Source organism: Hyperolius riggenbachi, chromosome 5, assembly GCF_040937935.1.
Source record: "Hyperolius riggenbachi isolate aHypRig1 chromosome 5, aHypRig1.pri, whole genome shotgun sequence".
NCBI classification, from domain to species: domain Eukaryota; kingdom Metazoa; phylum Chordata; class Amphibia; order Anura; family Hyperoliidae; genus Hyperolius; species Hyperolius riggenbachi.
The window spans coordinates 416,205,039-416,218,503 of record NC_090650.1 but is presented as its reverse complement, the minus strand read 5'-3'; the positions used below and the strand labels follow the sequence as shown (position 1 = coordinate 416,218,503).

The 13,465-nt window shown below is 46.9% G+C and overlaps 1 protein-coding gene across 1 annotated transcript; it reads right to left on the bottom strand.

Annotated features, from left to right (window-relative positions):
• RNF139 (ring finger protein 139) lies at nucleotides 1–13,440 on the bottom strand. The gene is made up of 2 exons (XM_068238005.1): nucleotides 13,139–13,440; nucleotides 1–2,084 (listed from the first exon to the last, which is right to left on the bottom strand). The coding sequence occupies exons 1-2, from the start codon at nucleotides 13,284–13,286 to the stop codon at nucleotides 274–276; spliced, it is 1,959 nt and encodes a 652-aa protein (XP_068094106.1). The 5' UTR covers nucleotides 13,287–13,440; the 3' UTR covers nucleotides 1–273.
• Between the last annotated feature and the right edge of the window lie 25 nt (nucleotides 13,441–13,465).

The following is a 13,465-nucleotide window of genomic DNA, read 5'->3' as shown; positions in this document are numbered from 1 at the left end:
CACTGTTAAAGCAAGTGATGAGAAATCACCTTTTTTTATTTCATGTACCAGAATGTACACATCTTAATTAGGTCACAAAAGAGACCAAGAGATATATTTACAGTAGCAATTAGACATCCAGACCTTTGCTGCGAGATTCAGATTGTGCTTTTTCCCCCCCCCCCCAAGTTACAGAACAAAATAATTGCTTCATCTTCATTCCATCTTTTTGATGGTTGTTTGTTTTTGAAAAAGACAAGACAAAAAGAAAGAAGAACTAAAATAAATAAAGGCTCAGTCCCTCAAAGGATCAGTGTTGGGGACATCCATCTCTTCCTCACTGGCGGTGGAATGGGTCAGGCGGGCTATCAATTCCTCCACCTCCTCATCACTTGAGTCATCATCGCTTAGATCTCGATGATCAAGCTCCTCCTCTTCCATATCCACGACAGGTTCCTCATTCTGGACAGCAGTTCCGTTGTTGTTTGAAAAAGTGGCCGTCTCTTTTGGGTCATCTTCAGTGTACACTTTCTGGTGGCACATTGGGCAGGTATCTTGAATGTATAGCCACTTACGAAGGCAAAGTGCATGAAAATAGTGATGGCAGCGCGTGACGCGGGCAGACGTTTGAAACTCCTGGTAGCAGATGGCGCAGACGTCGTCGATTTCGTTGGTTTCCGAGACGTTGACTTCCGGAAGGGAGTTGATCTTCTTGACAGCCGTCCTGCGGTTGACAAAAGTCTTCCAGCCGTTCTTTGCCTGAAGGTATATGTTGAAGTAGGCGTGAAGACACATCATGCAAGCCCGGATTTTGCTCCCCGATTCGAACATCATGGTGTAGGCTCCATTGCCGAACATGATAACACCGAAAATAAACTCTATGATGCTGCCGGTCGAACGTACGTAGTAGACATAGTCATCCAATTTTTCCCAGACGACGTTGTAGTGGCCGTCAATCATGAACAGTGTATAGACAGTCAGAGAAACAATAACTTTCAAACAAAGTTCCACGCAGAAGGCCGTGACGGCAAACAGCCAGGTGTTCAGGGCGTAATAGTGCCACAAGACGCAGCCGAGCAAGACTGGAAGAACAAAAAGGAAAGCTGAAACCAAGAGCACTGGGAAATGCCTACGGAAGGACAATACGTGCGAGGCACTGAGCGACATTAACACTGGGTCCGTCATTCCGTGGATAAAATGCAAAATGGCTGTTAACAAAAGGCACATGTTTCGACATAGGCGGACCAGTCGCTCCTCGGGCTGCAGGCCACTCAGACCAGTTTGAAGGGCCAATATAAAAAACAAAACGGGGGCTACGAAGCCCAGGCGTTTGTCCTCTTCTTCGGTGGAGCCGATAAAGGCAAGTATTCCGAGTCCCAGGTAATGAGCTATCGAAGAAATCACTGCGCTCATACCCAAGACGGTTAAGGTAGAATCGCAACCGCTAATGATGAGGTTGCAGACAAGTTCCCAGAAGTCGTCCCACTGCATAAAATAAGAAGTCTCTTCACTGCTGGCACTTGACATTTTTAATACATACGCTAAGAATACAGCTTGGGTGGCCAATCGGCTTAGCCAAAACACTCTAAGAACATCGGGGAAGTGGATCTTCTTCCAAGCATCCTCAATCATCACTTGTAATCCATAAACCTGGTACATGTGTTTGAGCAAGAGGACTGTGTACTTTGTGGAGTAGTAGAACCACTTGAACCTGAGCAGCAGGCATACTGTCGTGTAGAGGGCCAGAACGAGGCCAGAAAGGATAACTAAGGTCTCTTGAACATCGGCTGGAAACTCTAAGACAAACCCCACAGTGGGGACTATCAAGTCCACTATGATGAGGTGGGAATACGAAGACTGGACCTCCAGCAATGTGACGAAACCAATCCCGAAGATGAGCTGTAAGACTAGCAGTGGCATCCACAGGGCAGGTCCGCTGGAGGGAAGGAGCTCCAACTTATAGGAGGAGTAGGAGTTCATGTGCAAAGTGGTGTAATAATTTACCAACACTGAAGTTGCAGCAATCATTAGGGCCATGCTGATGGTATAAAACTTGAAGAGTGCTTTACGTGATAACACCAGCACAACGGTGGATGCCAGAATACCTGCAAAACAAAGGAGAGGCAAGTATTAGTTATGGAGAAATTGAAAATAGTTGCGGTCAACATTTTTGAAAATAGTTACTGTAGAGTCATGTTATAGTAAACATCTGGCTATAGTAATTTCCTTCTCGATGCAGCCCCCCTCGTATTGTGTCACCACCCTCTCCCTTTAGATTGTAAGCCTTTGGCAGTGCCTCCTCCTTGTGTATCCTACTTGATTGTGCATCCTGCCCACAAAATAACGTGGATCAGAATTACTGGGACTACTACGGTTCATGATCTGGCATTGTGTATTTTGCTGCTTATTACCTGTATTGTGTTGTCTATCACCCCCCCCCCCCCCCCCCCCCCCCATTGTCTGTACCTTATTTATGGCCCAGCGCTGCATAATATGTTGGTGCTATGTAAATCCAATAAATAATAATCCCTAGGTCCCGACCACATTCCTGTATGAATATACAATGTATGCCCAATTCTGGTCTAATAAACTACTTGGCCAGGTCCCTTGAAGTGTACTATAAAGGGATTTTACTGTATCAGTAGAACTTAATTTGAATTTTTGTATTTAACAGAGAAGGGGTGAGAACATGTGTCAGATCTTTAAAGAGAGTCTGATGCCAAATTAAATACTTCTTTTTACCTGCTATTTATGTTAAGCAATATGGGTAGTGCTGAAATATTGCATTCCCGCGGCACAACGAGGGCTTTATAACCCCCAAATCCTCGGGGCAAAAAAAAAAAAAAAAAAATCAGGGAGTGCTTCCTGGAAGAGGCAGAGCTTTGCGCAGTAGCTCTAACTTTACTGGAGTCAGTATCTGCCGATTGTCGCCTCTCCCTGCCCCTCTCAGTCTTCTTTCACTGAGGGGCGGGGAGAGGCAGAGATCCGCAGAGATCGACTCAAGTAGAGTTAGAGCTACTCTCGCCTCTCCCTGCCCCTCTCAGTCTTCTTTCACTGAGGGGCGGGGAGAGGCGGAGATCCGCAGAGGAGATCGACTCAAGTAGAGTTAAAGCTACTGCGCAAAGCTCTGCCTCTTCCAGGAAGCACCCAGTAGAGGCAGAGCTACAGCGCAAAGCTCTGCCTCCCCCGGGCAGCAAAATCCACAACCTGGAAAGTCATGGAATTTTGCTCAGGGATTTTGGGGGTTATAAAGACCTTGTTCTGCCACGGGGATGCAGCATTTCAGCACTGCTCCTATTGCTTAAGTTAATTAGCAGGTAAAAATAAGTATTTAATTTGGCTTCAGACTCTCTTTAAGGGCTAATGTACATAGATATTAGAGTTCACATTTACATCAATTAAAAATACCATTTTGCTCATTTTGAAATAAAAAATTCCTTCAGTTCAACTCTGCAACCTGCTAGGATTATTGCTTAATTTTTTGGCATGATTTGGTGTTTGAAACTTATTCAAATTGCATATTTTGGTAACTCAAGTTTGGTAAGTTACAAACAAAAAAGTTCATGAAAATTAATTAAACCACTTCTTGCACAGAAATCCAGCAGAAATTGAACGTCAGGGAGGTTAACATATCTTTCAACTTCAGTCTTCAGCTGCTGTAATGTTTTTTTCCGGAAACTGGCTAAACTGCCCCCCCCCCCCATTTGCCTTTCTCTCTCTCTCCCCCGACTTCCTCTGGTGCCTAGTCAGGAAAAGAAGCAAGCACTTGTGAAGAAAGTTTTCACACCAAGAAAACAGACTTCTGTTGCTCAGAATACAGCTGTTTGGAAGGAGCTGTTTGTGCCCAACACATTAAAGTCCTCATACCAAAGGTGACAGAGACTGCAGTGCCTGAAGCTGCCATCGTCAGTTTCCGTTTCATCATCCCGCACTGCACTAGACAAACCGGCTGGGTGACCTACAACAACCAAGAAGACCTTCAAACACAGATGTGGACACTTCTCTGTGTGGAATGGTGAAGCAAACAGGCAAAAATTCAGACATTCCAGTTAGGTCTAAGACGCACTAGAGCAGTGGTCCTCAAACTATGGCATGCAGGCCGAATGTGCCCCCCCCCCCCCCCCCAAACACAAAATGTATAACTTGTAGATACGCCTGCTGCACCTTTCAATATCTGCGGCCCACATATGGAATAGCAGTCTTGTCACCACCCATCCACATACTGTAGAAGCCAGAGATCAGCCATTCGCTGGCTTCCAATTCTGCATCAGGTGGCACTGCTGTCCAACTGGAAAACAGGTTGTCATCTGGGTATGCTTCACTGTCTGGTGCACAAAGACGTTCTTCGGGAACCGTATGACATAATGGCTGCTGCTGGGAGTTCTCCTCCGGACATCATTGGGGGGGAAATCAATACCTAGATTCAATGTAATGTTTTTCAACATCATTTTATGTACGTTTCGGCCCCCCAGCAGTCTGAAGTATGTTGACCCGGCCCTTGACCAGAAAAGTTTGGGGACCGCCTGCACTAGAGGTTTAAGACCACTATCAAACATGCTAGCGTCACAGGGCTGTGCATTTGGTACAAAAATAACCCGACGACTCAGTTTATGATTCCACTGACCCCAAACTCCTAATTTGCATATAATCTTGCTGAGTGAAAGTAAAGGTGCGTACACACGTACTACTAAATGCAATGACGGGTCCGCTGGACCCTCCCGCTGGGCGGTCTTTAGCCGACAGTATGCGCGTGTGTACGTGTTGTCAGCGGACTGATAAACAGCGGATCGGTCAGAAACCGTCTTATCAGTCCTCCAACAGCGCGTACACACACGCATACTGTCGGCTAAAGACCGCCCAGCGGGAGGGTCCGGCGGACCAGTCATTGCGTGTGTACGCACCTTATGTGACATAAAAAGTATTTCATCAATGCCAAAAGCTTAGGAATAGTGTTGGGCCGAACCTCTCTGGGCCTCTTACTACTTCCGGGTCGCAATGACCCGGAGTAGTACGCCTGCGCTGCCCGGCGGAGCGCGTCCTAGATCGCGCTCCTGTTGCCGGGCACTCTCTGCGCATGAGCGTGACGTCATCCGGGCACTCTCTGCGCATGAGCGTGACGTCACTCATGACGTCACGCACATGCGCAGAGAGTGCCCGGCAACGGGAGCGCGATCTAGGACGCGCTCCGCCGGGCAGCGCAGGCGTACTACTCCGGGTCATTGCGACCCGGAAGTAGTAAGAGGCCCATGGATTTTGAGATGTTCGCCGGCGAACGGTTCGGGAACCGTTCGCCACATCTCTACTTAGGAATTGTAAAGGTATATTAGGAAGGCTTCTTTTTTTGGGAACAAAAAGCTCTTGGTCAGGAAGCCGACACTACCCTATCAGCCATCCCAGCCTGTCATTGCCTACGTGACGGCCCCAGCATGTTGTCTGTATAAGATTTACAGGAGTTCCATAATCAGCCAGGTTTCAGTGTGTAGCGCTGCCACCTTGCAGAAAAAGACTACCTTTTCTATATCTGGCATAGAAAAATTTTCTGCAAGGGGGCAGATCATGCACTGAAATCCAGCGGAAATGGGTTTCCATTAAATTTTATTAAACAGACAAGGTGTAGGGACAGCCTAAATTTTAAGCATTAGTGTACCTGTTTTTTTTTTTTTTTTTTTATGTACATCACAGATGCATTTTAACTAAACTTGGGATATTGCTGTAGAGTAGCTGTTAAATAGAAATCAAAACTAGTCCTTGGTAAGAGTACTTGTAGGGGTACAGAGTGGAACAAAGAACATCTATCAGGCCCTAGGCAATGTGACTGTGGGTACATGTAAGAGTGATGTGCAGGAGAATGAGGCGATTCTTCCTCTATTACACATTCTTCATGCACGATTTGAACCAGGTTTAAGTGCGACAGACAACACCTCTGCGATCAGTGTGCACAACATTCTCAGAGAATTCACTAAAGCTCTGTGGGGAGTGCATAGGTAGAATATAGTACTACTTTGTAACTTAATTTGTAGTCACCCACCCCACAATTAGCATATTAAATTACAGTAATCTATTTCATGAGCAAAGGAAGTGCATACATTTGCATACAAAATTTACATAAACCTGCATCAACCCAAAATTATTTGCATGTCATTGACCATCCCTACTAGTGACAACTGCACATTAGGTTTTGTTCGTACAGCAGAGATGTAATTATACAAACATGTGTATATCGCATTTTAAAAATACAGTGACTGCTTTATTGCAGCAGCACAAATAGAGTCTGTGTTCAATATTTATGTATAGGTCATAAATGTGCTAATCTCTTAAAGCTCAAAGAACTTCAAGATATGATGACAACCCCAGCAGATAGGTCACTCCCCCAGGAGATAGGTCACACCCACTTCTTGGAATAATCAGAGGAATACAGAGAGCATTCCAGAGAGTGGAGAGTTGGACGTCACAACGATTCACAGGTTTTTGCACAAGTTTCTAGATGTAAGGGATGTCGCTAAATAAGAGGGTGAAATAATAACCCATCACAATTCACTTGTACTTTTCCAGTGTGCAGCTATTCCCACTGGCAGACATGAGGCAGCTCTGATGTAAGCAGATACAATGACCTGGCAGCAAAGGCTCAGATAAAAATATACTAGCCAAATGTCAAGTACAAAGTCTCACAAGTGGAGACAGGGCGCCGTGTGGCCACTAGGAAGCTAGTAACCCCAGGTGAGAGTTACATGGAGGCTGCCATATTTTTAAACAATACCAGTTGCCTGGCAGTCCTACTGATACTGTGCCTCTAATGCTGGGCATACATGGTTATATTATGCGCCGGTATCGATCCCCGCTCGTCCCCGCGGGCACTTCCTTATCTGCCTTTCGTTTCTACCATTGTCCGCCAGCGGGGATCGAGCGAGGCATCGACCCGCCGCGGTGATTGGACAGGTTTAATATCAATTGAGCCATCAGCGGCTCGATTGAGAATATAAAACGAACCATGTATGCCCAGCATAATGCCGGGCATACACGGCACGTTTCTGGATGCAATTATGCGCGGGTCGAGCCGCTGGCTCGATGCCGGCGCATCCTCGCTCGTCTGCGCGGATCGATTCCCGCTTGTCCCCGCCGGCGCTCCTTATCAGCCGCTCGATTCCCCGCTATTGTCCGCCGGAGCGGGGAATCTATCTAGCAGGTCATCGGACCTGTCGGATATTATCAGACGAGCCATCAGCGGCTCGGTTGATAAGGAAAGAAAGTGCAGTGTATGCCCAGCATAACACTTTCAGTTATAGCCCCTGAACAAAGTATATGCATATCAAGTGTTTGTCAATATTGTCAGAACTGACAAGATTAAGCAAATGCTTATTTCAGGGTTATGATTCTACCAGGGCTGAGGAGTCGAAGCAATTTTGGGGACCCGGACTTGGAGTCGGTGATTTCATAAACTGAGGAGTCGGAGTCAGAAGATTTGTGTACAAAATCCACAGCCCTGATAAGTATTAGACTAAGAAGTCAGAGTCGAGGAGTCGGAGCCATTTTGGGTACCTGGAGTCAGAGTCAGTGGTTTCATAAACTGAGGAGTCGGAAGACTTACTGGCTCCACAGCCCTGGATTCTACTACTCCACTCAAATATATCAGCAGGACAGCCAGGCAATTGGTATTGTTTAAAAGGAAATAAATATGGCAGCCTCCATATCACTCTCACCTCAAGTTCACTTAAAAAAAAAAAAAGCTGCCAGCTTGGCCTGATGTGTGTTGGACTACATCACAAGTCCAGGATGTCCCACATTTATTTTTGTTCAGGTTGTTGCATGTGACGAATCCCTCATTTACAAACCCAGCAGCTCTCACTATGGTCAGGCATGAACTACGAGAGAGCTGTAATTTTTTGCTTTGTAAGGATGGTTTCTCCTGTCAGTTTGACGCTAGAAATTGAAGCAACAAAGAACCACACCAAAAAGGTTACAGCCAAATAACCTTTCCCAGCATGCTGTGCATCCATGTGAACAATACCAGTTGCCTGGCTGTCCTGCTGATTTTTGGCTGCAGCAGGGTCTGGATCACACACCTTAAACAAGGTCAAAATGGCATCCAATGTGGTAAACAGCAGATCTGTAAGGCCTCCTGTACAGTGCCTCTAGCTTTGTAGTGCGTGTTAATGACTGACAGAGATAAGGGACAGCCTGTGACCTCTGACAGACACTGGTTAGTTGAGTGCACTGTGTCTGCTGGTGGAAAGCAGAGGCCCTGCAGAGCAATAGCTGGCACTGTGGACTGCACCATGACACTTATCGGATTTTAATCATTTAGTATTTATATAGCTCCAACATCTTCCGCAGTGCTGTACAGAGTATATTGTCTTGTCACTTAAAGTGGATCCGAGATAAACTTATACTCATTGCATAATTGTGTTCCTTTCATATAGTTTATAGGGCATTCCTCAAGCCAAATACTTTTTCGTTTTGTTTTAATACTCTCCCTATAAACTAAATAGGCCTCGCCCACAGCTTTTTCAGAGAGCCTTGGCACTGTAGCAAGGGCTTATGGGAGATCAGTCGGAGCAGGAGGAGGAGGAAGTTACTAGCCAGAGATTTCAGAGGCAGATGAGAGCAGAGTGAATTTGTCACAGGCAGAGAGCTGGAGATACTATCAGTTTTGCCTGTGTGTAATGTTTACAAAACAACATGGCTGCTGTCGTATCACAGGAAGAAATAATCATATTCTGTTAAAGCTGTTTGCAGCTAGATTGCTGTGTAAACTATCTAAACTTTAGATAAGATATATAGACAATTTACTTGTTATAATTAGTTTTTCATCTCGGATCCGCTTTAACTGTCCTTGAGAGGGGATCACAATCTAATCCCTTCCATAGTCATCTGTCTATGTATGTATTGTGTAGTATACGAATCAGTCTAGGGAAGCGATGGCTAACCTTGGCACTTCAGCTGTGGTGCTGACAGCTCTAAGCATAACTCGGGGAGGCAGAGGCATGATGGGATTTGTAGTTTTGTCACAGCTGGAGTGCCACAGTTAGCCATCACTGGTCTAGGGCCAATTTATGGCGAAGCCAGCTAACATCTGTATGTTTTTGGGATGTGGGAGGAAACCGGAGTGCCCAGAGGAAACCCACGCAGACATGGGGAGAACATACAAACTCCAAATAGTACCCTGGCTGCAATATGAACCGGGAACCCAGCGCTGCAAGGCAAGAGTGCTAACCACTACGCAACTGTGCTGCTCAATCTGAGCCCTCGCGTCTTTCTTCTATACAAAGATGTGCTGGGAAAAGAGGAACAGAAGAGGTCAAAGCAGATTGTCCAGCTAATCATCCTGACTGGCCAATGAGGTACGCCGATGGGCCTAGCACTTGCGCACTGCTGCTGACCCGGAAGAAGCTTCTAATTGCTCTTACGAGAGAATGGAGAGGCAGTGGGCATGAGAGGACTACTCCCTATACGTGCCTACTTCCCCTGTTCTAACAACCTTCTTTGCCTCAGTTATCCTTTAAAGAGACACTGTAAGGGGGGGGGGGGGGGGGTCAGGGGAAAATGATATGAACTTACCCAGGGCTTCTAATGGTCCCCCGCAGACATCCGGTGCCTGCTCAACCACTCACCGATGTCCGATCCCCGCCTCCAGTTCACTTCTGGAAATTCAGACTTTAAAGTCTGAAAACCACTGCGCCTGCGTTGCAGTGTCCTCACTTCCCCTGATGTCACCAGGAGTGTACTGCGCAGGCACAGACCATACTGGGCTTGTGCTATACACTCCTGGTGCCATCAGCAGGAGCGAGGACACGGCAACACAGGCACAGTGGATTTCAGACTTTAAAGTCTGAAATTCCAGAAGTGAACCGGAGGCGGGGCTGGAGCACCGGCGAGTGGCTGCACGGGCACAGGATGTCTGTGGGGGACCATTAGAAGCCCCGGGGTAATTTCAACTAATTTTCCCCTGACCCCCCCCCCCCCCACCCCCCTACAGTGTCCCTTTAAATCAAATTACTGAAACTAAAGTGAAGGAAATCCAGACAGATCTTACCTTGATTAAACTGTCACCAGCATAGGTCTGTGGTGGGCTCAGTGGTTAGCAGCTGAGTGACATCACCGTCCATACATCATAATAAAAAGACACAGCCTGCACTCCTATTTGGAAAACTTTATTCAATTACGCCTAACTTTTTGGAGCATATGAACATGGGACACATCAATGTGCGAGTGCTGGATCTCCCAGACAGGGCCATTCATAACGCAGCATTGTTTTCCTTGATAAAGGGATTTGCCGAGGCCCCAAAACTCTAGATATAAATTTAATAAAGTTTTCCAAAGAGGAGTGCTGGCTCTGCGTTATATTATGGCGTACACACCTTTAGGTAGCCCAAAATGGTCTTTCAAGGTGCCTTTTCCGAGTACAGGTGTCCTTTGATGCCTGCCAAGAACTCGTTGGCACTCAGACATGCTGCAAAATCACTACTGCTATGCACTGCCACAGTCAAAGCTCACGCTTCCGCCTCCCTACATACAACAGAGCACCCAGCTCTGGAGGAAGTTCAAAACTGCTGCTCAAAATGAAATGTAAAGATGGTTTCACAGGACAAAGGAATGTGTACAGGACCTTGCTCACACTAACCAGTGACCATCAGCTGAGGACATATGTCACAGCACATGTGAAGCACAGGTGGTGACCTACTGAAAATGAGCAATAAAAAAAGTGAGCTTTATCTCTGGTCACCTCAAGCACCAAATCACGTGTATAAGAATTTGCAAATACACTCTTTTGCGCCTAGAGGTCAGATGGAAACAGTGAAATTCATTCTTCACAGCACTTCTTATGCAACTACAGAGTAGACACAAACATCCCTCCCTCTCTGTATTTCTCACTTACTGTAACTCGCCCTTCCCTGTTTAACATACCTCAAACCGTCAGATCTGTGCATACCTCACACCTCAGCCTTTATTGCCTTGCTTATTGTGCATGCCTCGTATCTCCTACAGCACAATACCCCCTCTCTACCTTCCAAAACCTCAGCCGCCCCTGTATCTCCTGCCTTATATAACCTCCTCCAGCAAAAGGCTGTGATTGTCTTAATGCAAGTAATATACACCTAAGGCTCAACACACACCATACAATCTTGGTTGTTCAATCTTACCACTTTCATGTAGTAGAAGAGCTTATCCAATCAATCATTCAAGGTATTTTCAATCTGTTGGCCCTTAAGCCGCATCTACACGCGTAGATGCGGCCGCGATGCTCCTTATCAATCGAGCCCCGCCACTGATGCGGCTCGATTGATAAGATCCGTCAGGACGGATCTTCGCACCGCCGATTCCCTGCTCGATCCCCGCGAGGGGACAATGGCAGGGAATCGTGCGGGAGATAAGCGGCGCCGGCGGGGACGAGCGGGGAATCGTATGCGGCGCGGCGAGTGGGGACGCGGCGGGCACGCGGAAGAGGCGATCTGGCGGCTAATCGAGCCGCCGGATCGCTTCAATGTCCCATGGTGTAGATGGGGCTTTATACTACATAGATTTGGCAAATCTGTACAACCAAGATTGTATGGTGTGTGTTGAGCTGCACTAATCAATTGCATAATATTGTAATAGGTCAATACTTTAAAAAGGAAAATAAAAACACAGACATATGCACGCATACATTGCTCTAGCCAGCAAAGTGAGCAGGCCCCAGCACACTACAGTGATGGGAGAGAGCCGCTGTGCTGCTTGTATGGGATACATACGCATTATTCTCATCCTTCAGTGACAAGGCCCCGGCAAAGCAGTGAGCTGTTAGGCACCTAGAACCTCGTACAGCACAGTGAATAGGGGCTGTACTGGTGGTATGTACACGTTTATACAGGATAAGGGGTGCTGGTCTATTTTAGGGGACCCAGCAGGAAACCTCATAGGGAAATTCATCCTCTTGAACGGCTAGGTTTTTCAATAGGTTGTAGTAAACTACGCTCACACTATTTGGCCAATAACAACGCTTTGTGCGGTAAGAGGGTACTGTGATTGGAGAACTGTTCCCTATAAGGTTGCCACCTGGGTCCCTTAAAATAAACTAGGCTCTCATACAACAGAGTGATTATGGATAGGGGCTGTACTAGGGGTATGTACACATGTATATATCATAAGGTGTACATGGCTCTCATACAGCACAGTGACTAGGATAAGGGACTCTACTGGTGGTATGTACACAGACAGATACATGGAATAATAATACAAGGCAGATAGGCTCTCATACAGCAGTGTGATGTAGGGGCAGTACTGGTGGTATGTACACAGATACATAAGATAAATCAAATATACATGGCTATCATACAGCACAGTGATGAGGGGTAGGGCTATACTGGTGGTATGTACACATATAGTATATAGGATAAGGAAGGTATACATGTCTCCCATACAGCACAGTGATGAGGGCTAGGGGGCTGTAGTGGTGGTATGTACATATACAATATATAGGATAAGGTAGGTACACATGGCTGTCATACAGCACAGTGATGAGGGGTAGGGCTGTAGTGGTGGAATGTACACATATAGTATATAGGATAAGGAAGGTATACATGTCTCCCATACAGCACAGTGAAGAGGGCTAGGGGGCTGTAGTGGTGGTAGGTACACATATAGTATATAGGATAAGGTAGACACACATGTCCCCATACACCAGTGATAGGGGTAAGGGCTATACAGGAGTTATACAGTATATGGTAAGGTAGATACGCATGTCACCAGTACAGCACTGTGATGAGGGGATAGGGGCTGCACACATGATAAGGTAAGTATACCTGTCTATCATACAGCAGTGATGAAGGGTAGGGGCTGCACTGGTGGTATGTACATATACTATAGGATAAGGTAGGTATACCTGGCTCTCATAAAGCAGTGATGAGGGGTAGGGGCTGTACACACATATAGTATATAGGGTAAGGTAGACACACATGGCTCTCATACAGCAGTGATGAGGGGTAGGGGCTGTACACACATATAGTATATAGGGTAAGGTAGACACACATGGCTCTCATACAGCAGTGATGAGGGGTAGGGGCTGTACTTGTGGTATGTGCATATACAGTATACAGGATAAGGTAAGTATACATGTCCCCATACAGCAGAGTAATGCAGGGATAAGGGCTGCACACAGGATAAGGCGGGTATACGTGCTTCTCACCCAGCAGAGTGACGAGGCCCCGGCATAGCACAGCCAGGTAACCAGCGGAAGCGTCCTGGGCCGAGTTTAATATGGCGTCTATAGTGAAGAGCGGCGGGACCCGCAGGGCCACATCCAGCACGGCCCGCACCCGCTGTGAGGCCGCCATGGGAGCGGCTGTCCCCGGCACTACTGTCCTCCGGTGTCCTCCTCCAGCCGGGAACCTTCCATCCTTCCTCCCCGCACCTGACACCGGCGCCTCTCCCTGCCTGCGTGACGTCACGTCCCGCCTGTCACCGCGCAGCCGCCTCCGCGCATGCGCTCCAGCGACTCCTCACTTCCTCCTTC